This window comes from Rhinatrema bivittatum, chromosome 6 (genome assembly GCF_901001135.1).
Source record: "Rhinatrema bivittatum chromosome 6, aRhiBiv1.1, whole genome shotgun sequence".
NCBI classification, from domain to species: domain Eukaryota; kingdom Metazoa; phylum Chordata; class Amphibia; order Gymnophiona; family Rhinatrematidae; genus Rhinatrema; species Rhinatrema bivittatum.
In genome coordinates this window covers 97700931-97722436 of record NC_042620.1, presented here as the reverse complement: position 1 = coordinate 97722436, position 21506 = coordinate 97700931, and the positions used below count along the sequence as shown (strand labels likewise).

Genomic DNA, 21506 nt, shown 5'->3' with positions numbered 1-21506 from the left:
AAAAAAAACCACATGTGAATCAAAACCGGAATCCGAACTGATTCCAGTTCTGATTCACAACTCTATCGCCTTCCCATGTCTGCCAGCAGATGGTTCCATCCTGGACACCATGACTCCTGCAAACTTTACATCCACTGACCACTACATTTAACGCTGTGTCCTTGAAGAAAGGGTTGCACACCCCGAAACCTTGTGATGTCGGATGGCGAAAACCATTACTGAAAGTGGATTTAAAGATAAGTGCTACAAGTACCTCATCCAAGGTGTATTTTTCCTGGACTAAATCGCACAATATGCAGTCACCTAATGATTTACAAAGCTCGTTAACCATAAGAGCTTATCAGCTCGATAACCATTTCCTTATGGTATCATATGCAGGTTGACTAAGGGCCTCATTTTCCAATATCGCAGTGGTAACGCATGAGGGGGCGTGTCCCATGCAAATAAGGCATTTTTCGTGCAGTGGGGAAACATCGCATGACGCAATGTTTTCGCCATTCGCGGAAATGGATTCGCAAATCGTGATAAAACAACCAATGAATCTTCGCAGTACACAAAAGTGTCCAAACAGCCTATTTCCACTCCTAGGTGCTGCAAGCAACATGGGGAGAGGGAGAGAGAGAGACTTGCTATAGTGTCTATGCCCTAGACAGGTATTTGTATCCCTATGGGAGGGCCACCTAGTAACTCGAGGTGGGGATTAGGTATGAGCGTAGGGGGTTGGGGGCCACTTGCACATTCAACATGAGACGTATGGAAAGTACAGTGGTCTCTAGTGAAGATTTGATGGCCATCGGAGTGAGGAAACTCACTCCAAGAAGAGATTTGGGCAACGTTCTCTCCACCTAGCTTGTTGTTGCCCAGGTAGAGTGTCCATCAAGCTAGGTGGAGAGAACGTTGCCCAAATCTCTTCTTGGAGTGAGTTTCCTCACTCCGATGGCCATCAAATCTTCACTAGAGACCACTGTACTTTCCATACGTCTCATGTTGAATGTGCAAGTGGCCCCCAACCCCCTACGCTCATACCTAATCCCCACCTCGAGTTACTAGGTGGCCCTCCCATAGGGATACAAATACCTGTCTAGGGCATAGGCACTATAGCAAGTCTCTCTCTCTCTCTCTCTCTCTCTCTCTCTCTCTCTCTCTCTCTCTCTCTCTCTCTCTCTCCACATTTGCAAATCATGTTAATGGCTGGTAGTGCAGTTTGTGAATTTATCTCCTGTGATAACACCTTGGAAAATAACCCCCTAATTCTTTAATAGAGATATTCCATTTAGCAAGTCATATACATATTTGTGTTTCTTATACTTGCAATATTTTTTGGGTCTTTATTTTTGAGTATAGATCTTTTTCCTGCCATTTGCATGCCCAATCTCCCAGTCTTTCAAGGTCCCCTTGCAATTTCTCACAATCCTTTTGTGAATTAAAAACTGTGAATAATTTTGAGGTCAATATTCAAATCCATTTAGATGGATAACTTTTCAATTATCTGTTTAAATGGCTAGCTGGCTATATTTAAAGTCATAGCTGCATAAGTTATGCTGCTAACTCTGATATTCAGAGGTAGCCACTTAACCAATATGGCTAACTTTGGTTGCACCAGAGGGCTAACTTTAAGATAGTTGGGTATATTCACTGTGCAGCCATACCGTTGAATATACCCATTAAGTAACCAGATAACTATATCTGACTAGCTTAACTAGTCGCTATGTGATTGAATATTGACCTATTTATGTCCTATGCAAATTTAATTACCTCACTAATTTATGAAATTGTTAAAAAGCAGTGGTTCCAGAACAGATCCCTGGGGTTCTCCACTTTTTCCATTGAGAAAATTGACTGTTTAGCCTTTGTAACCTTACTTGGGGGGGTTTAGTCCCAAGGGCACACAAACAAATGCATTTTTCTTTGGGGCTGCTCCAGCTAGCAGTTTGCATCCATGTTTGACTCTCTAACCCATGTTGGATTCTTTTTATGGGGTGAAGTTCTTGCTTATGGCCCAGCCCTCGGTGTCTTGCTTCCAATGTGTGTATAATGTAGTTGCATCTCATGGGGTGAGATCCTGGGACAAATTAGACAGCACCAAGCTCTGGGTGTTAAAGTTTACTGATTGATAATCATTATTAAAAGGCCATTTATCCACAATGTTGAAGTTAAATCTGACTGCTGGTACATGTGAAATTCTCTGTAGGGAGGTGTTCTTTGTTCAGGCATCTGGGAAGAGCTCCCATGGTGATTTTTATTGCACAAAGTTCAACCAGTGGCTAACTTGAATTCCTATTGGAAGGGTCCCCAACTTCACAATAAAACAATCCTACCTGACTCCATATCCTTCCTAGACACCTAGCCCATCCTGGTCCCATGGATGGAGAGCCATTTGGGTTCTCCTGATCTTGCTCTTTCATCCTTAATTGTTGTTACTTGGAACTTATCTTGGGGAAAAGTCAGAAGGGAATCAGGCTATGTTAGCACTGCATCCCTGTGTGTGTGTGAGTGTGTGTGTGTGTGTGTGTGTGTGAAGGGGGGGGGGGATCAGAAAAAACCTCCCCACACTGTTCCTTTCCAAAAGATAAAATTGGATACATCCTCAGCCATCATTGTTTCTCTCAGCAGGATCTGTCACTGGTGATTGCCTCACCTAGGACTTAGAGTGGGTCACACAGGTCTTCAGTCCTCTGGTTGAAAGTTCTTTCACCCCAAAAGGGAATCCTGCTTAAAATTTCTCTCACTGTAATTAATGTGAGAAAGGACCCTCTGGCAGAGTGCTCAGTGATGTATCCCTTCGAACTGAAGGTACAGGGTGAGACTGGGTGGGAGGCTTCACCAGAGAGTAAAACTGTTACAAGGCTTTCTAAAACTGATCCCAAGGAGTTCTAAAATGGTTGGGTTACATCCCACCAAAATAGGATTTTCAACCCCCTCTCCCTTGGCAGGACTCCAGAGCTAAGAGTAGCTTCCATGATTTACATTGGACCATCTCCCATACATACTTGGTTAAAGGTAAACAATGCAGACATAATATATTTCAGCCTATATGCCAGTACTTTTGCATTAATTATGATGTCTAGGTTCAAAAGAGATATAAGTTGATATGACGCTAGATTCTCTGGATCCCTACTTCCTTTAGGTATAATTGTTATTACCTCACACTTAGTGGGAGGCATCAATTTAGCTTGAAGCATAATATCAAACAACCGTTGGAGATCATCTTGAATGTTATCATTCAGGGTTTTTTTTTCAATATGTTTATTAAATTTTAATAAGAAGAGATAGGATACATTTATGGAATCAGAAAAAAAAAAAAAGAAAAACACATAATACAAACAGAACATGGAACAAAGTAAAATTTCCCAAGAGCCATTATATGAGAGCCAGTACAATCTTTAGAACAAATGTCAATAGGGGAAGAAGAAAAAGTGCAAGGAACATATATACAATGTTAGCCATAGAGGTATAGCTCTTACAATGCTCCTTAAAATACTGGAAGAAATCAGCCCCTAATCCCACCCCACCCCTCTGAAAGGTACTAGAGATAGTCTCTTAGGGCTCAGTAGTAGGAACCAGAGAGTTTTGGAGAGAAAGCAGAGACATTGTGAAATGACAGAACAGAGGTGATGCAGAACTATGTGAATTGAGACTAGTAGATACTGCTGAAAGTTTGAGTTATAGAAAGAAATTCAATAAATTTACACAGCCATCAAAATGTTGAAACTTTGTGAGAACTCGCTTTGGCAGCAAGATACACAAAAGTGAATAATTTCACCATTCGTTGAAACCAATGCTTCACCAATGGACACACCCAAGTAGACAGAATAACCTTTTTCCCATCCAGACCAGCCTTTCTTAAAGATAAATAGGAATCTTTTTTACCATCTATATTAGAATGCTGAATAGTGCCAAATAACCATGGATTAGGGTGCTCTGGTATGTTGGTCCCCAAAATTTCTGTGCAGTTCTGTCCTACTTGGACCCAAAAGGATTGAATTAAAGGGTAAGACCAAAAGCTGTGATAATAATCGCCCAAAGCAGCTTCACATTTAGGGTAGATATTGATTGCTTAGCTAAGAAAGCCTGATCAGGAGACCAATAAAATTGACATAAAAATTTAAATTGCATTTCCCTTTAAAAGAGCATTCTCAGTGAAAGTTGGAATGTTGCTAAAGCAATCTTTGAATTCTTGGAAAGAGAGTCTGAACTCCGGCCATTTCCGCCATCTTTCAAAAATAGTTTGCAATCCCTTTGTAAACTGAATGGCCTGCAGAGATTTGGTGAAATTGGCCACTAAAGGCTTAGGTTTTCGGTCCCCCATTGTAATATCCTGCAACATCCTAGAGGAAGGAGAATCTTGGAAAGAGACTTCAAAGGCCTTAACAAAATGTCTCAGTTGTAAGTATGCATAGAATTCTCTATGTGACAGAGAAAACTGTTCTTTCAATTCCTGAAAGCTAAGTAACAGACCTGTACATTGGGAAAACAACTGAAAAATATATGTAAGGCCATTCTCCTGCCATTGGTGCAATACAGACCCACCCATTCCTGGAACAAACTATCCATTATTATAAATGCACAAAAGAGATGTCAGCTGATGTGGGAGATTAACATGGAACATAAGTGCAACCAGGTTCTTCTACAAAACTCCACTAATAATATGAGAATTCCATTCAGGTAGAATCAGGGTGTTCTCTAATTGTGGTAGACTATTCAATGAGGGTAATCTGTACCAACGTAGTAGGCGTGAATGGGAAACATAATGGGCTAGATTTTAAAAGCCCTGCACACGTAAATACGCGAGTAAGTCCCGGGACTTCGTAAAAGGGGCGGGAGGGGGCGTGTCTGGGGCATGTCCGGGGGCAGGGGGCAGTCTGGGGCAGATCCGGGGGCGGGCCGGGAGGGCGGTCCCGAGTCCCCTGGCACTGCGGCCTGTGCCGGGGGATGCGAGGTGGCGCACGCAAGTTACGCCTGCTTCAAGCAGGCGTAACTTGCCCAACAAAGGTAGGGGGGGGGGATTTAGGAAGGGCCGGGGGGTGGGCTATGTAGGGGAAGGAAGGGGAAGGTGGGGGGACATGGAAGGAAAGTTCCCTCCGAGGCCGCTCCGATTTCGGAGCGGCCTCGGAGGGAATGGAGGCAGGCTGCGCGGCTTGGTGCGCGCAGGCTGCCGATTTTGCACAGCCTTGCGCGCGCCGACCCCGGATTTTATAAGATATGCGTGGCTACGCGCATATCTTATAAAATCTGGCGTACTTTTGTTCGCGCGCGTGTACTTTTTAAAGATCTACCTCAATATGAGGTTCCTAATGGCCAGTCACTTAAAAACAGTAGCATGCATGCTAAATTATACAATCTTAGATTTGGGCAACCGAGGCCTCCCTGCTCCATTGGTATCATTTAGGGTTTTATAAAACAGAGAGTCCAACTGTCCAGCCCTGTTAATTGAAGGTTAGGTATATCTTTTATGACCTGTCCAATTTAAAAATAGACAATGGTAAGTTTAGTTTTTCCTACATTTCTGATCACACATATCCTCTTCCCCAATACTTGCTGTATACAATTTCTCATAAAAATCTTTAAATATTCAATGAATGTCCTCCTTAAGCAGTATATAATTTAATTTTTTTTAATTTTTATTTATTTTTGAGTATATTTCTAATGGAAGTAATAAATTTGGAGGTACTCTGACTGTGAACTAGATGTGCCAAGAGCTTGCCAGATTTATTTCCAAAGAGATAGAATTTATGTTTTAGCAATAATAAAGTTTTATGTGCTCTGCATAGCAAAAGATCACTCAAAATTTGTTGAATCTGATTAAATTTATCTTTTAATAGGTCTGAGGTAGTATTTACTATTTGTCTTTTAACACTGTAATTCTTTTTCAAGATGCAGAATCCCACTATGCAAAGCTTTTTTCTCGCTTGCAACATATCCTATTATTTCTGCTCTCATAACCACCTTTGTTGTCTCCCTAAAGAGAATAGAATCATTTCTGTGATGATCATTGGTTAAGTCATACAACTTCCATCTATCCACCAGAATGCCTGAAAATCATTGTCCTGTACTAAATACCACAGTCATTCTCCTTATGTGTTTTCTCTTTATCATTCTCAACTCCAAAAATCCAATAACAGGACAGTGATCTGAAATCACTTAGTCTCTCAACTTAATTTGGTGAAAGAGCCCTTTGGAGATTAAAATATAATCTATGCGGGTTCAAGTGGCATGGGCTCTGGCCTGATGTGTAAAGTCTTTTTTGAAAAAGTTCAGTGCTCTCCAAGTGTCTATCAGGTGGAGATGAGTCTAGGAATGTGAATCGGGTGCCCAATCATTTGTGCTTTCGGGTTTGTCTGGCCGCGGGAAAATCTCGTTTTCCCGCAGATTGGTGTTTTTGTTTAGTGAAAAATCGTGTTTCGGCTTAGTGCACATTAACGGGAGTTAGCGCGCACTAACAAAAAATAACAAAAATAAACAGTTTTTTGTTAGTGCGCGCTAATGGGAGTTAGCGCGCACTAACCTGAAAAACGATTTTTATGAAAATTTTGGGGAAAAAATGTTCGTTTCGCTTTTAACTGATATATAACAAATTTTGAAATATCATACAATATTTCAATTCATTATAAAAATGAATCACATCCCTAATTAGTACACTAGTCCCTTCTCTTTACTACTAGGTATCCTATCTAATTATGGATCTACTATGCAGTTTAAATCTCCTCCAGATATAATGGGGTAACATAATAATGATGGCAGAAAAATACCATCTGGTCCATCCAATCTTTCCCCAACAAATTACCTATGGTTGTAACTGCCACTCCGTGCAAGTTACCCTCAAGCCTTAAGTTAAGGGTACTAATATTTACAATAAAAACAAGCAATTGTCAAACCCATAACTGAGCCAGCCTTCTTGATAATTCAGAGAATGCTGTTTGAATATGCTTTGCTTTTGGATTTGGCCATAGAAGTAGTCCTATGCTTTTCCCAAAATGATTATGTATCAGTACCCCAGATCGTAAAACTCAGGACCCAGCATTGGCTGTTGTCTGAATCCAATTCCCCTTCTCCCCTCCCCTCTCCACCATCAAAGTAGAGAACAATGTTGCAGTGTGTCATAATCATGTAAGTTAATTAGTTATTTCCATGCCTTTTGTTAGGGGTAGCAGCTGCCGCTCCTTGCAGGTAACCCCCATCCACTCTTTTATTAATTCCACCTCCAGCCTTTAGGGATCCACAGTGTTTATCCAATGCACTTTTTAATTTGTTTACTGTTTTCAAGTTCACCACCTCCTCTGGCAGGGATTTCCAGGCATTTACCATCCTCTCCATGAAGACATTTTTCCTGATGTTGGTTCTGAGTTGTCCCCTCTGGAGTTTCATATCATGACCCCTGGTTCTACTGTTTGCTTTCCAGTGGAAAGGTTTGAGGTTAATACATTGTTAAAACCTTTCAGATATCTGTCAACCATAGTTTGTAAGTGTTTAATAACAAACTTTTAGGTCAATAAGGTAGGTGTTGAACTCTTGGACCCTTGAACTGAGGCAGGTCCCCACTGTCAACAGGCAGAGTCAGATAAGCAGAGACCTAACTAGAGTTTTGCCTTTACCAGCCTGTGTTCCCCTTTGGTTGAGCCTTTGGGGGCTGGGGCTGGCAGGTCTAAGATGGAGGCCTCTGCTTATGGTTGTAAGGTCTGTTGTGGTCGCTGGGCCAGAGTAGATGTAGTACAGGTGAATCCAGAAGCAGGCATGGGCCAGTGGTGGCTGGCATTCAGTAATGTACAGAAGGCAGACAGTGGTCAATACTAGGTATCCATATGAAGGGAAAGGTGGGATGGATAGGAGAGCATGAAAGCAAGGAGAACAGGTGAGAAGATGAGGAGATGTAGAAAACTGAGGGATTGAAGAATTGAAGAACTGACCATAGAAATTGGAAACAAAGACAGGACCACTGAAGATGAAGGCAACGACTGCTGGAACTAAAGACTAAGACAAAGAACTGAAACTGAAGATGAAGACAAGGAGCTGGAACTGAAGAAGATGAACGTTGAAGCAACTTGCACTACTAAACAGTAGGGAAACCTGTTTCCAAGGCACTGATGGAGCATCTACAGGGGCCTTTTATAGACCAGAGTGATGCCATCAGGAGACACCTTCAATCCTTTTCCTTTAAGACTATGTTGGGCACATGTACATCCTAGGAGAAGTGGAGCCCAGCAGTGTTGGCAGCATCCTGCAATGGGAATTGTTGTCGTCATCTTGCCACTTCGAGGCATGGTGTCCTGCTGCTCTGGAGAGGGAGACAGTCTGGCATAAGGGAATGCCAAGCGAGACCTAGCCCAAGGGGTAAGTGCAGTGGTTAATGGAAGAAGCCTGTAGATTGCCAAATGCAACAGTAGAAAACTCCTAGAATTCATGATTAGTCATTGGTATTGATGCCTTTGGAGCTTAGGTAAAAGAAAAAGAATTTTTTTTTAGCACAAAGCAGTCATAATCAGAAACTGTGAAGCAGTATCAAACATTAAATTAGCAATTATATAATGTTTTCATGTCAACTCTCTGGACAGCTAGGACATCATCAAACTGACGGAAGGGGAAAATCTAGACTACTGCTAATGAATTAGTATGCTGCTCCCATCATTCACAACTGAAACCCCAGTTACTCTTTGCCAGGGATGTTCTCTGATAGAGATTCTAAAAACAATTTAGCCTCAGAAGCTGACTCCAAAGTCTTTGTGTTATCACTGTGCCAAATCCTCAACTTGGCTGGATTTTGTAATGCAAATTTGATATTCCAGCACATCAGCTCTGAGCAAATCAGGGTGAACTCTTTCCATTTAGCAAGCACCACAGCCGAGAAATCCTGGAAGATGTGCACCTGATTTCCTTGGTGAGTTAACTCTCTGCATTTTTTATAAGGTTGTAGAAGTTGCATTTAATAAGAGTAGCTAAGAAATTTTGCAATAATTACTCTAGATCTACTGTTAATTTACTTACTTTGCTCTAAGTCTATACGTCCTCTCAATCACTACTTTGCCAACAAGATTTGTAGCTTCTGCTTCATGTGGCAATCATGTTTCCAACAAGGTTACCAGTTCTGATTCAGCTATGTTTTTGGTAATATTGAGAGATCGGAGATTATTACGGCACAGTGTTTTCGGAAACATCAAGCTTCACAGTTTGAGCTCTCATTAAGGGGTAGATTTTCAGACCGCGCGAATAGGCGTACTTTTGCTGGCACATCAGGCGCAAGCAAAAGTACGCGGGATGTTAGTAGATACGCGCGTAGCCGCTAAAATCCTGGATCGGCGCACGCAAGGCTATCGATTCTGTATAGCCGGTGCACGCCGAGCCGCGCAGCCTATCCCCGTTCCCTCCGAGGCCGCTCCTCTAACGCCCTCCCCTCACCTTCCCCTCCCTTCCTCTACCTAACCCACCCGCCCGGCCCTGTCTAAACCCCCTCCTTACCTTTGTCGGGGGATTTACGCCTCCCGGAGGGAGGCGTAAATCCCCGCGCGCCAGCGGGCCGCTAGCGAGCCGGGACGCGACTTGGGGGCGGGTCCGGAGGGCACGGCCACGCCCCCGGGCCCGCCCCCAAAACGCTGCCGACACGCCCCCAAAACGCCGCGCAGCTCGGGCCCGCCCCCGACACGCCCCCCTCGGAAAACCCCAGGACTTACGCGAGTCCCGGGGTCTGCGCGCGCCGGTAGGCCTATTGAACATAGGCGCACCGGCGCGCAGGGCCCTGCTCGCCTAAATCCGCCCGGATTTAGGCGAGCAGGGCTCTGAAAATCCGCCCCTAAGTGTTTCTTACTCATAGTAATAAAGCATGTGATGAATAAAGAAATCTTTCAGTATTGGAACAACTGGCCTTGAAACTGTTGCACAGGAGGTGGACTCTTGAGCCAAAGTGGGGTTGACACTACCCACAGGGCAAGCCCTATGTGTCCCCACCATCAGTAGGCAGAGCTGGCTGACTGATAGAGGCCAGCTGGAGCTTCGCCAATACCAGTCCTCGTTCCCCACAGGTTGAGCCCTTGGGAACCAGGACCATCTGGAGTTAGGTGGGCCTCCATCCAAGGTATTCTGATGGACGAGGAGGAGGTCAGCCAGGAACCAGCAGCGATGAGGATGGTGAGTCTGATCTGGATGAGGTAGAGTCCCAGAGACCCGGGTGCCAATTGGAACGAGAGACAGACAGGGGGTGCCTGAGTAAGAACAGGCCAAAGCCTGAGTAGCCAGAAAGAGTACAGTAGAGGTGTCGTTGAACAAGCTGGAGTCAGGGAAGGCAGCAGGCAAGGTAGAACGGTAAGGCAAGGCAATGGTCAGGTCCATGAGGTGATCAGTAGCGTGGTCAGACAAAGCAGAGGTCGGGTCCAGGAGAAGATCAGTAGCATGGTCAGGCAAAGCAGAGTTTGGGTCCAGGAGATGATCAGTAGCGTGGTCAGGCAAAGCAGAGGTCGGGTCCAGGAGAAGATCAGTAGCTTGGTCGGGCAAAGCAGAGGTCAAGTCCAGGAGAAGATCAGTAGTGTGGTCAGGCAAAGCAGAGGTCATGTCCAGGAGTCAGTCTGTAGAACAAGTAGAGTAACACGGGAACACAGGAACAAGGGAGAACACCGGAACTAGGATCAGGAACACGAACAAGATAGGAACAAGGAACAAGAAGGAGTCACCAGAGGAAGCAATGAAGTACACGACCAGCGTGGAGACCTGTTGCAAAGGCAACTAACAGTTGCTGGGCCCGGCCTTATATACCGGGACCTAGTGACGTCATCATCTGGGGCCGCGGGTTAGTTTCTCCCCCCTTTAAAGGAAACAGAGATGCGTGCATGCATGTACGTGCCTAGGGAGGGCACGGCGTGGGATGGCGTCATCTTCCCGTGGAGCACGGACGTCCATCATGGAGACAGGAGCACTGGGGGTGGCCAGAGGTAGTAGGCAGTGGCCCATGGCCGTGAGAGGTAGAGCCAGACAGTGGAGCAGGCAACAAAGGGTAAGAGGGCCTGGCCATGGGCTTGCTGTGGCCAGCACACGCAACAGTATCCCCCCCTTATGCCCCCCTCTTGGAGGTCTGGGTTTGCCCAGATGGGCACAATGATATTGCAGGAGGAGGTCTTTATCCAAGATATTACAGGCTGGTTCCCAATAATTTTTTTCTGGGCTGTAACCCTCCCAGGCGAGGAGGTACTCCCACCGACGGCCCCTACGGCGGACATCCAAGACTTTGCGGACCTTGTAAGTAGTATCCGATTCCGCAACCAGGTGAGATGGTTCTGGTACATTACGAGACGGCCAGGAAAGAATCACCAGCTTCAGAAATGACACATGGAATGTGTTGTGGATTCCATGGTCAGTGGTTGCCAGAGCTGTATTGTGACAGGTCCGATACGATGGGTGACTGGAAAAGGTCCAATGTACCTAGGTGCAAATCTTTGGGATGGCATCTTGAGATAGATGTAACGTGTACTTAACCAGACCTTTTGGTGCCCGGCTCTCTGGGACTCTACCTCATCCAGATCAGACTCACCATCCTCATCGCTGCTGGCTCCTGGCTGACCTCCTCCTCGTCCATCAGAAGACCTCAGAGCTTCGACAGGTATCTGTGGATTTCTTAACTCGAGCCGCTGCTTGATGCAACCAAAGATTGGTCTGATTCTACAAGGTCTTAAGAGCGTTAGCAATGGTTTGCGTGGCTGGTGAAGGCACTGCCAGCGAGATAGGCAAAGGAGGCCTTGGCTGCCTATCATAGAAGATGGAGAATGGTGATACTCCTGTAGCAGCGGTGATGTGGAAGTTATGGGAAAACTCTGCCCAAGGGAGAAGCTCTGCCCAGTTGTCCTGCCGATCATTTATATAGGCACGTAGAAAGGCTTTCAGGGAATGGTTCATACGTTCTGCTTGACCGTTGGCCTGTGGATGATAAGTTGTGATAAGGCTGATGTTGATGTCGAACTTGCAACATAGGGCGCACCAGTAGCAGGCTATAAACTGGGGTCCTCTGTCAGAGACTATATCCTTGGGTAAGCCGTGCAAGCGGAATACATGGAGAAAGAACAGGAGCACCAGTTCTGGAGCAGAAGGTAGGCCAGGCAGTGGAACAAAATGGGCCATTTTAGAAAACCTGTCAGTAATGACCCATATAACGGCTGGGCAGCCGATAAACAAAACGCGATTGGGCCCGATGGGAAAAATCCCACATGTGAATCTGAACCGGAATCCGAACCAATTCCGGTTCCGATTCACATCTCTAATGAGGATGTTGGGGAGCTACTCATTTTGAAAACTGTTTTCAAATATGATGATTCAGATGAACTGAAACAAATCATGGTGAACCTGGAAGATGTAGTAGGACAGATTGACACACTGAAGAGTAGCAAATCACCTGAACTGGATGGTATACACCCCAGGGTTCTGAAAGAACCAAAAAAATGTAATTTCAGATCTATTTGTAATTTTGTAACCTATCATTAAAATCATCCGTTGTACCTGAAAACTGGAGGGTGGCCAATGATATATGAAAAGGGCTCTGGGAAACTATAGACTGGGGAGCCTGACTTCAGTGCCAGGAAAAATTGTGGAAACTATTCTAAAGAACAAAATCATAGAACATATAGATAGATATGATTTAATGGGATACAAGGCAAATCTTGCCTCACAAATCTGCTACATTCTTTTGAAGAGATTAATATACCTGTGGATAAAGATGAGCTGATAGATTTAGTATGTTTGGATTTTCAGAGGGCATTTGACAAAGTCCTCCATGAGAGACTCCTAAGAAAATGTAAAAGCCATGGGATAAGAGGCAATGACCTTTTGTGGATTGTAAATTGGTTAAGATAGGAAACAGTAGGACTAAATCATCATTTTCTTGGTGGAGGAAGGTAAACAGTAGAGTGGAGTGCCTCAGGGATCTGAACTGGGATCGCTGCTTTTTAATATATTCATAAATAATCTGGAAAAGAAAATGTGAGATGATCAAATCTGCAGGTGACAAAATTATTCAGAGTTGTTAAATCACAAGTAGATTGTGATAAATTGCAGGAGGAACTTGCAAGACTGGAAGACTGGGCATCCAAATGTCAGATGAAATTAAATATAGACAAGTGCAAGGTGATGCACATAGGCAAAAGTAACCCATGATGTAGTTACACAATGTTAAGTACCATATTAGGAGTTACCACACAAGAAAAATATCTAAGTATCTCAGTGGACAATATAATGAAATCCTTGGCTCAGTGTGCGGTAACAGTCAAAAATCAAACAGAATGTTAGGAATTATAAGGAGGGAGATTCAAGATAGCTTCTTGAGGAGAGGACGTGGTTTTGAGAGCTCCGGACTGCTCGTCTTTGTTATTCATTTCCCGAAAAAGATGGCACACACAAAGAGGAAAGGGAGAGTAATAGAGGTAGCCTTAGCCTCGTCTCAACCTACCCTGATTCAGATGCACATTGAAGGCTTTTGCACTTCTTTGGATTTGGTCTCTCCAGGTGAGGGGTCCGCTATGAACGCCGGTATTGAGTGCAGTCCGATGTTCTGAGACTAGATATTTTTAAACCCTGGAGCTCCTGCTACTCCCTCCCCCCTTGCACACTCTGATGCAGCCAAACTGGGCATGCAGCTAGAAAAGACAGTGTTCTTAGAAGCAGCTGCCCCTGAGGCGGATATGGCAGTGGACATTGAGTGGTGCAGAACAAGAGGTTTTATGCTGCCTATACCTCTAAAAGATCTACTAGATGTATCAGGTTTGGAGAAAGAAAAACAAAGTCATTCTGTCTTAAATCCACTCCATCTGGGAGATATGCTGTGGAACCCTTTCAGTCTGTAAGTAAAGAATTTCCTCGAACTTCTGGGATAGGCCTACACCCCGAGATATTACTGGTTAAACCTGCTGTGATAACTCTCAACACAGTCTGGAATAGGGATGTGAATCGTTTTTTGACGATTTAAAATATCGTGCAATATATTTTAAATCGTCAAAAATCGTTAGAGCCGCGATACAATAACAATTCCCCCGATTTATCATCAAAACATCGTAAATCGGGGGAAGGGGGAGGGGAAGGGGGAGGGCGGGAAAACCGGCACACTAAAACAACCCTAAAACCCACCCCGACCCTTTAAAATAAATCCCCCACCCTCCCGAACCCCCCCAAAATGCCTTAAATTACCTGGGGTCCAGAGGAAGGGTCCCGGTGTGATCTTTTACTCTCGGACCTCCGGTGCTTGTAGAAATGGCGCCGGTGCTACCTTTGGTTTTTCCGTACGGAAAAATGATTCGCGGCAGGAGATCGCTCCCGGACCCCCGCTGGACCCCCAGGGACTTTTGGCCAGCTTGGGGGGGCCTCCTGACCCCCACAAGACTTGCCAAAAGTCCAGCGGGGGTCCGGAACGACCTCCTGCAGTCGAATCGTGTTGTCTCCGGCCGGCGCCATTTTGCGCCGTTTGTGCAAAATGGCGCCGGCCGTAGACAACACGATTCGACTGCAGGAGGTCATTCCGGACCCCCGCTGGACTTTTGGCAAGTCTTGTGGGGGTCAGGAGGCCCCCCCAAGCTGGCCAAAAGTCCCTGGGGGTCCAGCGGGGGTCCGGGAGCGATCTCCTACGCTCCTGACCTCGGGGGACAAAAAACAAAATGGCGCCGGTGCTACCTTTGACCTGTCATATGACAAGGCAAAGGTAGCGCCGGCGCCATTTCCACAAGCACCGGAGGTCCGAGAGTAAAAGATCACACCGGGACCCTTCCTCTGGACCCCAGGTAATTTAAGGCATTTTGGGGGGGTTCGGGAGGGTGGGGGATTTATTTTAAAGGGTCGGGGTGGGTTTTAGGGTTGTTTTAGTGTGCCGGTTTTCCCGGCCTCCCCCCCACTGGACCCCAGGTAATTTAAGGCATTTGGGGGGGGGGAGTTCGGGAGGGTGGGGGATTTATTTTAAAGGGTCGGGGTGGGTTTTAGGGATGTTTTAGTGTGCCGGTTTTCGATTTACACGATTTTCACGATATTTAAAAAACCCAAACGGCAACGATCCAATTCCCTCCCCCTCCCAGCCGAAATCGATCGTTAAGACGATCGATCACACGATTCACATCTCTAGTCTGGAATGCTCTCCTTTTGTTGGCACATTCTATATCTGCACTTACTCTTGTAATGAAAGAGACTCAGAGCCATGTCCATTCTTTGGAGCCAATTATTACAACTCACTCTCTGAAGACTGATGAGCTTGATTCTAAAGTAGTTCAGATACAATCTATACAGAATGATCTAATTCCTGGTGAACTTTCTACTTCTAGAAGATTGGAAAACTTAGAAAATTCTTCAAGGTATCTGAATCTGAGAATTTTAAATTTTCTGAAAGTTAAATTGGTCTCTGTAAGAGATCAATTTAAAAATGATATGCAAGAGATATTACATCTACCATTAGAGGCAATACCACCTATCTCAAGGATCTATTTCGTGTCATCTGAGAAAAATGAAAATGTTTCCCATCAATCTCCTGCTACAGCTATGAATCTGGCTGAGATAGTAGAGTCTTTGGGGGATAATCACGTAGAAAGTTGTGGAACTCTCTTGGTAAACTTTGTGTTTGCATCAGATCGAGATACAGTTCTCAGACTTTTTCTATGTAATTGAGAAACCTTATATTTAGGCAAGAAAATTTGGATTTACCCAGATATATCAAGAGCGACTCAACAACGCCGGAAGAAATTCTTGGCTCTCTGTCCTTGAGCTAGACAGTAAGGTGCCCGAATTATAGTTCGATTTCCATGTAAATGCGTTATGAATGTTAATAATACACAGTGGGGTAAATATTAAAAGCTACGTGTGGGCATCCATGTGCGTGCGATACCTAGCACGCACACATGGCCGCCCGATTTTATAACATGCGCGAGCAGGTGCATGCATGTTATAAATTCGGGGGTCGGCACACACAAGGGGGTGCACACTAGTGCATCTTGCGTGCGCCGACGCCCGCGGCCTTCACCTGTTCCCTCCCAGGCTGCTCCAATTTAGGATCGGACTGTGAGGGAACTTCCTTTCCCCTTACTCTATCCTTCCTACCCCTTCCCCTAACATTCCCACCCCCTAGCCCTCCCGACCTTTATCTTACCTCTTGCGTGTGCCGGCAGCCTGCCAGCATCGATCCTCCGACACAGCGGGAAATGACTGCTGTGCTGGAGGCTTCTGGCCCCTCCCCGCCCCTTTTTCAAACCCCGAGACTTAGACGCATCCCGGGCTTTAAGCGCGTTGCCAGGCCTTTATAAAATAGGCCCTGCACGCGTAGGGCTTTGAAAATCTGCCCCAATATGTTTTCTTTGAAACTTCTCATTTAATTTCCTTTTTGGATTCCCATCATTCTCCCAAGGAGGTTAGTTAGATAGTAGCAGTATATATATGGTATGTGTATCCACCTCCCCTTTATTTCCTGAAAATGTTATTGATTTTGTTATATTGCATTCTACTGTATCTTGAATCTCTCGATTTCCTATTTACTAAGGATAGTGGATAAATAACTCTTTGTTTCCTTTTTTATATGTTTTCTTATTAATAATTGGTATACCACCTGTCCTGATTTCATGGCATGTAATGCTGTTTAAAAATTTTTGAAAATGCAATTTAAAAAAAAAGGAATTGTAAGGAAAGGAATGGTGAATAAAATGGAGAATTTCATACATTTATATCACTTGATGATAAGACCGCACCTTGAGTACTGTATGCACTTCTGGTCACCGAATCTCAAGAAAGATATAGTTGCACTGGAAAAGGTACAGAGGGGACCAAAATGATAAAAGGGATGGAGGTTAGGGCTGTTCAGTTGGAGAAGAGATGGCTAAGGGGGATATGATAGAGGTCTACAAAATCTTGAAAGGACAAAAATGGGTAAATGTGGAAAGGTTATTTACTCTTTCTGGGGGACAATCTATGAAGTTAGCAAGTAGGACATTTAAAACAAATTGGAGAAAATTATTTTTCACTCAATGTACCAGCTCTAAAATTCATTGCTACAGGATGTGGTTAAGGCATTTACCATAGCTGGGTTTAGAAAAGGATTGACTAAGTTCCTGGAGGAGAAATCCATAAACTGTTATTAATCAAGTTAATTTAGAGAATAACCACTACTTCTTACTGGCATTAGTGGCATGGGATATATTTACTGTTTGGGTACTTGCTACGTACGTGCAACCTGAATTGGTACTGCTGAAAACAGGATGCTGGGCTTGATGGACCGTTAGTCTGACCTAGTATGTCAAATTCTTATGCTCTTATGTTCTTAAAGCACTCTAGAAATATATGTATTCACTTTTGTAGTGTATGCCCTGGCAAAACAATTTTGGCATATGAACTATGAGGTATCCACAGAAGGGAAACAAAAATTGGTGTTTGACTTAATTACAGTTAGTTAAGATCCTACAGTGGCAAAGAGGCCTACCTATTAGAGAATAGGAGGAGAGAGCAAGGAAATGCGTTAGAAGAGCTCTGCTTACTTTAATCACAAGCAACCCCTTCCTCTATTTACCCAGAAACTAAACAGTGTCTTATTCTTCGTTTTATTCTTTAACAGCTGGAAGACAATGGAGAGCTACTGTATACCCTAGATGATGGTCACACAAAGTTTACTGATCTCATTCAACTTGTGGAATTCTACCAGCTCAATAAGGGAATGTTACCCTGCAAGCTAAAATACTACTGTGCTGTAGTTACTGTCTAACTGAAACCTCTGATGGCCCAGCTAAGAGCATAGACATAATATCTTTCAGTAAAAGGACTTGAGCTGTTACAACAAGATGAATGTACATTTCACTTAAACACAGGAGGTCCATATTCAGTCACTGGCCAAATTACAAAGTTAGCCTCATAAACTTATACGACTAACTTTGGAGGTTGTAAGGTAGTGCAGCTGCACTTTTGAATATAGATGGCTATCTTAAAGATAAACAGATAACTTTATCTGGTTAACTTTAGGACAGCTCTTTGGCTTGACTAGAGATAGCAGGATAAGTTATTTGGCCAGCTCTGGGTATCAGAGTTAGCCGACTAACTTAACTCCTCTCAGAAATGCCCTCAGAACACACCTAATATATCTGGCTAAAATTTAGCCAGATAATGAGATATCTGACTAAAGTTTAGCTGGAAAACTACCGAAAATATTCAAGTCAACATTTAGCTGGATAGCTTGTGAATTGTCCAGCTAAATGCCTCTGAATATGAACCTCTGTGTAGCAAATAATACATATTTCATAGATATGAATAACACCTGTAATTTATTTAAGCAGTGAGGGAAGCTCAGGCTTGAAGCAATCACATATACTTTGTCCTCCCAAATTGAGTTTTCTCAGTACAAACACAATATTCCAATAGTTTGTGATAGTCCATAACCAAAAATTATAATTATTTAAATAGAGTTTGTACTGTGCCTGCAACTGTTTACATTTGTTTAAATTTCATTGCACTACTTGATGGTTGAATGTAGTTATGCCATCTTCAAATATTGTTAAAGAACTTTTGTCTCAATTAAAGTCTCAATGTATATAAAAATAAAGTTTGCAAGGTAAAAAAAAAAAAAGCAAATTCCTAACTTGTGATGTGCTATATAAAACTGAACAAAATCTTTATTGACCAAACAGAAGCAGAATTTTTCAAACTTTATTAATTAGGTAATTTCTCAGGATTACATCAAAGAACAAGATGATAGAATTTCTGTTGTAACTTTTTGGTATGATGATAGTGAACAATTGCGGCATTCTAGACTGTAATTGATTTGTAAATACATAAATAAAAAATAATTTGCACTATATTTTTTAAATTAAACATTTTCACAAAGAATAAGAAAATGAAATATTCTGATGAGCATCTTAAATCAGTCTCTTCATTACACTGTGTCAAAGTACATTTTTACTGTGTGAAAGATTGGCACAGTAGCTGGTGTTACACTGGTGTTGTAGCTGATATTCTAACATTGTCATTGCTTAGTACAGTGTTTTAGTAATAATTATATATATATAATTCTGTATATTTTATGTAAACATGGCAAGCACTCACAGGCCTTCTCACTATCTTTACTGTGATTGCCCTCTTATTTTTGACAGAGTTCTGACTTTCTACCAATTCCAGCAGCATCCTCACTACTCCCAATTATTTTTAAACAAATAACACTGTATGCAAATAAAAAGTTATCTTAGTCTGTGATAGTTTTTGAGGAATGACCTAATTACACTGTCATAAACTCCTTAATTTTATGAGATTTGCTTTCTTATTCGCTACTGGCATTTGAAATTGCATTTGTGGTAAATAGTTTTAGTATTATTTCAAAATCATATTACTTGCAGACACATGAAAAGTAAGCAGGATTAATGTACTTGTTCCAAAACTGTCATTTTTAAGTAGAATCTGTTGAATATTCTAAACCTTTGTGGCAATTCCTTCGAGAATTTGTCATCACGTCAAGGATATACACACACACACACACACACACTCACATATACTTTATATATATAAATTCATTTTCATGAAGGCTTATTTTTTTTCTATTGTGCATATAAATAATGTCAGTGTAAAAATAAAATATTTGAGTTGACACAAACAAATGACTAATTGGCATTCTTTACCATTTTTTCATAATTATAGTACACTAAGAAAATTGATAGCATAGGTCCCTTCTTACTAGGAGGAAATTGTAGTCAATGAATTAAGGTTCTAAAAGAAGCCCTGATAAACTGAAACTTTTTATCTTGTTCATGTGCTAAGACAGTGAAATAACCTTTAAAATCCTTTTGCATATAGAACATTATACAGATGGCACATCATACTAGCATGATTGTACCATATAATGCATACAGTATTTATGATGATTTTTACATGATGCCACTGTATGTTCACATGCATTTCTAAAGTGGAAGAGAAAGATGCAAACTGGAGAACTCCTCCCCCCCCCAAAAAAAAAAAATAAATTCTGCTTCCTACCTTTTAGCCCTGTGCATATCCCTGTATGCAGATATGCTGCTTAAATTCCAAAAAGGCATAAATCATTCCATGGAACTAATGAATTCAAGCTTATCTAGGACTTAAGACTGTGTATGTGAGGTGAAAACACTGAAATAAAAAGTTTGAATCAAATCCTTAATTTTGTTAGAGGTAATATTCAGCGCATGTGTCCGTTAAGTTTGGGACCTAGCCAGGCAAATGACAGGATTTAAAAATTCCCATGCACTGAATGCCTCTGGATTATACAGCTAAGTAGTTAGTTGAATAAAATTTAGACTGATAATCTAGAGGCATTCTAGGGACATTACAGGGAAGGAGTTAAATTACATTGTTCCTTTTTGCGAGACTAGTGCGTTACTAAGTGCATTTGAGTGTATTCTGCTCCAAGTGTTCTGTTCTGTTTGTTCTGGCAATGATCACTTCCTTTTCCCACTGTTTGTATGTAATATTTCTTTATCTTCTTGACCCTCCTTGTTTTTTTAGGCTGTTTTAGTGTCGTGACCTGAATACCCCAAAGGGGGAATCTATTCTTGTAATAGCTAGGAGGGGTCGGTATAGTCAATTAGATTACTATAACTACAGCCACAATAAGAACACTCTCAGAATTTCCTATAACATTTAGATTATTTCTGAACAGTTTGTCCCCAGGTCTTGTTTGCAAATGATTTATAAAAAGATTGCTGTTTTGATTGATTTGATAAGAGATAACTCCCCTGATGTGTTATGTTTGACTGAATCATTGACTCTGTTTTGCAAAACCAGCTGTGACTTCCTAATTGTGAAGTATATTTTCAAAAGACGCATGTTGAAAAATGAGCCTCTATGCACGGAAAATGTCACGCATGTGAGTATATGCTATTTTAAAAACAGCAACATATGTGCATACATCAGGAACCACGAGTAAAATTGCATGTATGAATAAGAAGTGGGCCAGGGCTGTTCCAGGGAGGAACCAACCTGTACGCACATAAGTTGCTATTTTAAAATCAGCCAAAATGACATGCTTTAGTCTTTTACTTGTGGATATTTACTTCTGTCCAATATCAGGTATAAGTGATTGTAAATATAGTAAAAGTGAAAAGATAAGAGAAAAGAGTCTGGTTGCAATGAGGAGACATCAGGCTGAAGTTCCAGGATGGTCTTCACGAGCTGCAGATGAACAAGTTGAACTGGTGGATGAATTGGTAAAACTGATTGTTTCAATGCCTTGTGCATGTTATAACCGACTTACGGGGGGGAAAGCATCACATTAATGCAATTAAAATCTGCACGTATATCCTTGTAAAACTGGAAGTACAAATATGCAGGTATACAAGTTGTGCACCCTAATCAGGCTACTTTCCAACTTATTTGGCTAAGTAGCACCTTTCCCAGACAAATTTGTAATGACACATATCCAGCTAATTTGTACGGCTAAGTAGCAGTAGGCTTACATAGCTGGAAAAGGCTGAAAAGTGTTCCTTGTCCATCTAAGTAGGACTTTTTTGACTAATCCGGCTAACTGGATAAACTGGCATTTATCCAGATAATTCCGAACTTGCTTGCCTTGT

The 21506-nt window shown here is 42.6% G+C and overlaps 1 protein-coding gene across 10 annotated transcripts in view; it reads left to right on the top strand.

The window, feature by feature from the left end:
* The window catches only part of GRB14 (growth factor receptor bound protein 14), a 322152-nt gene extending 303565 nt beyond the window's left edge, over window positions 1-18587 (top strand). For 3 of the 10 annotated variants that reach the window (XM_029605622.1, XM_029605620.1, XM_029605627.1), the window contains one exon: window positions 17537-18587. In XM_029605622.1, coding sequence (XP_029461482.1) covers window positions 17537-17683 — 147 coding nt within the window. In that variant the 3' untranslated portion in view covers window positions 17684-18587. Of the gene's footprint in view, window positions 1-8780; window positions 8873-17536 lie in introns of those variants that run through there. The other 7 variants (XM_029605623.1, XM_029605621.1, XR_003857359.1 and 4 more) reach the window with 6 other exon arrangements.
* The last annotated feature ends 2919 nt before the right edge of the window (window positions 18588-21506 follow it).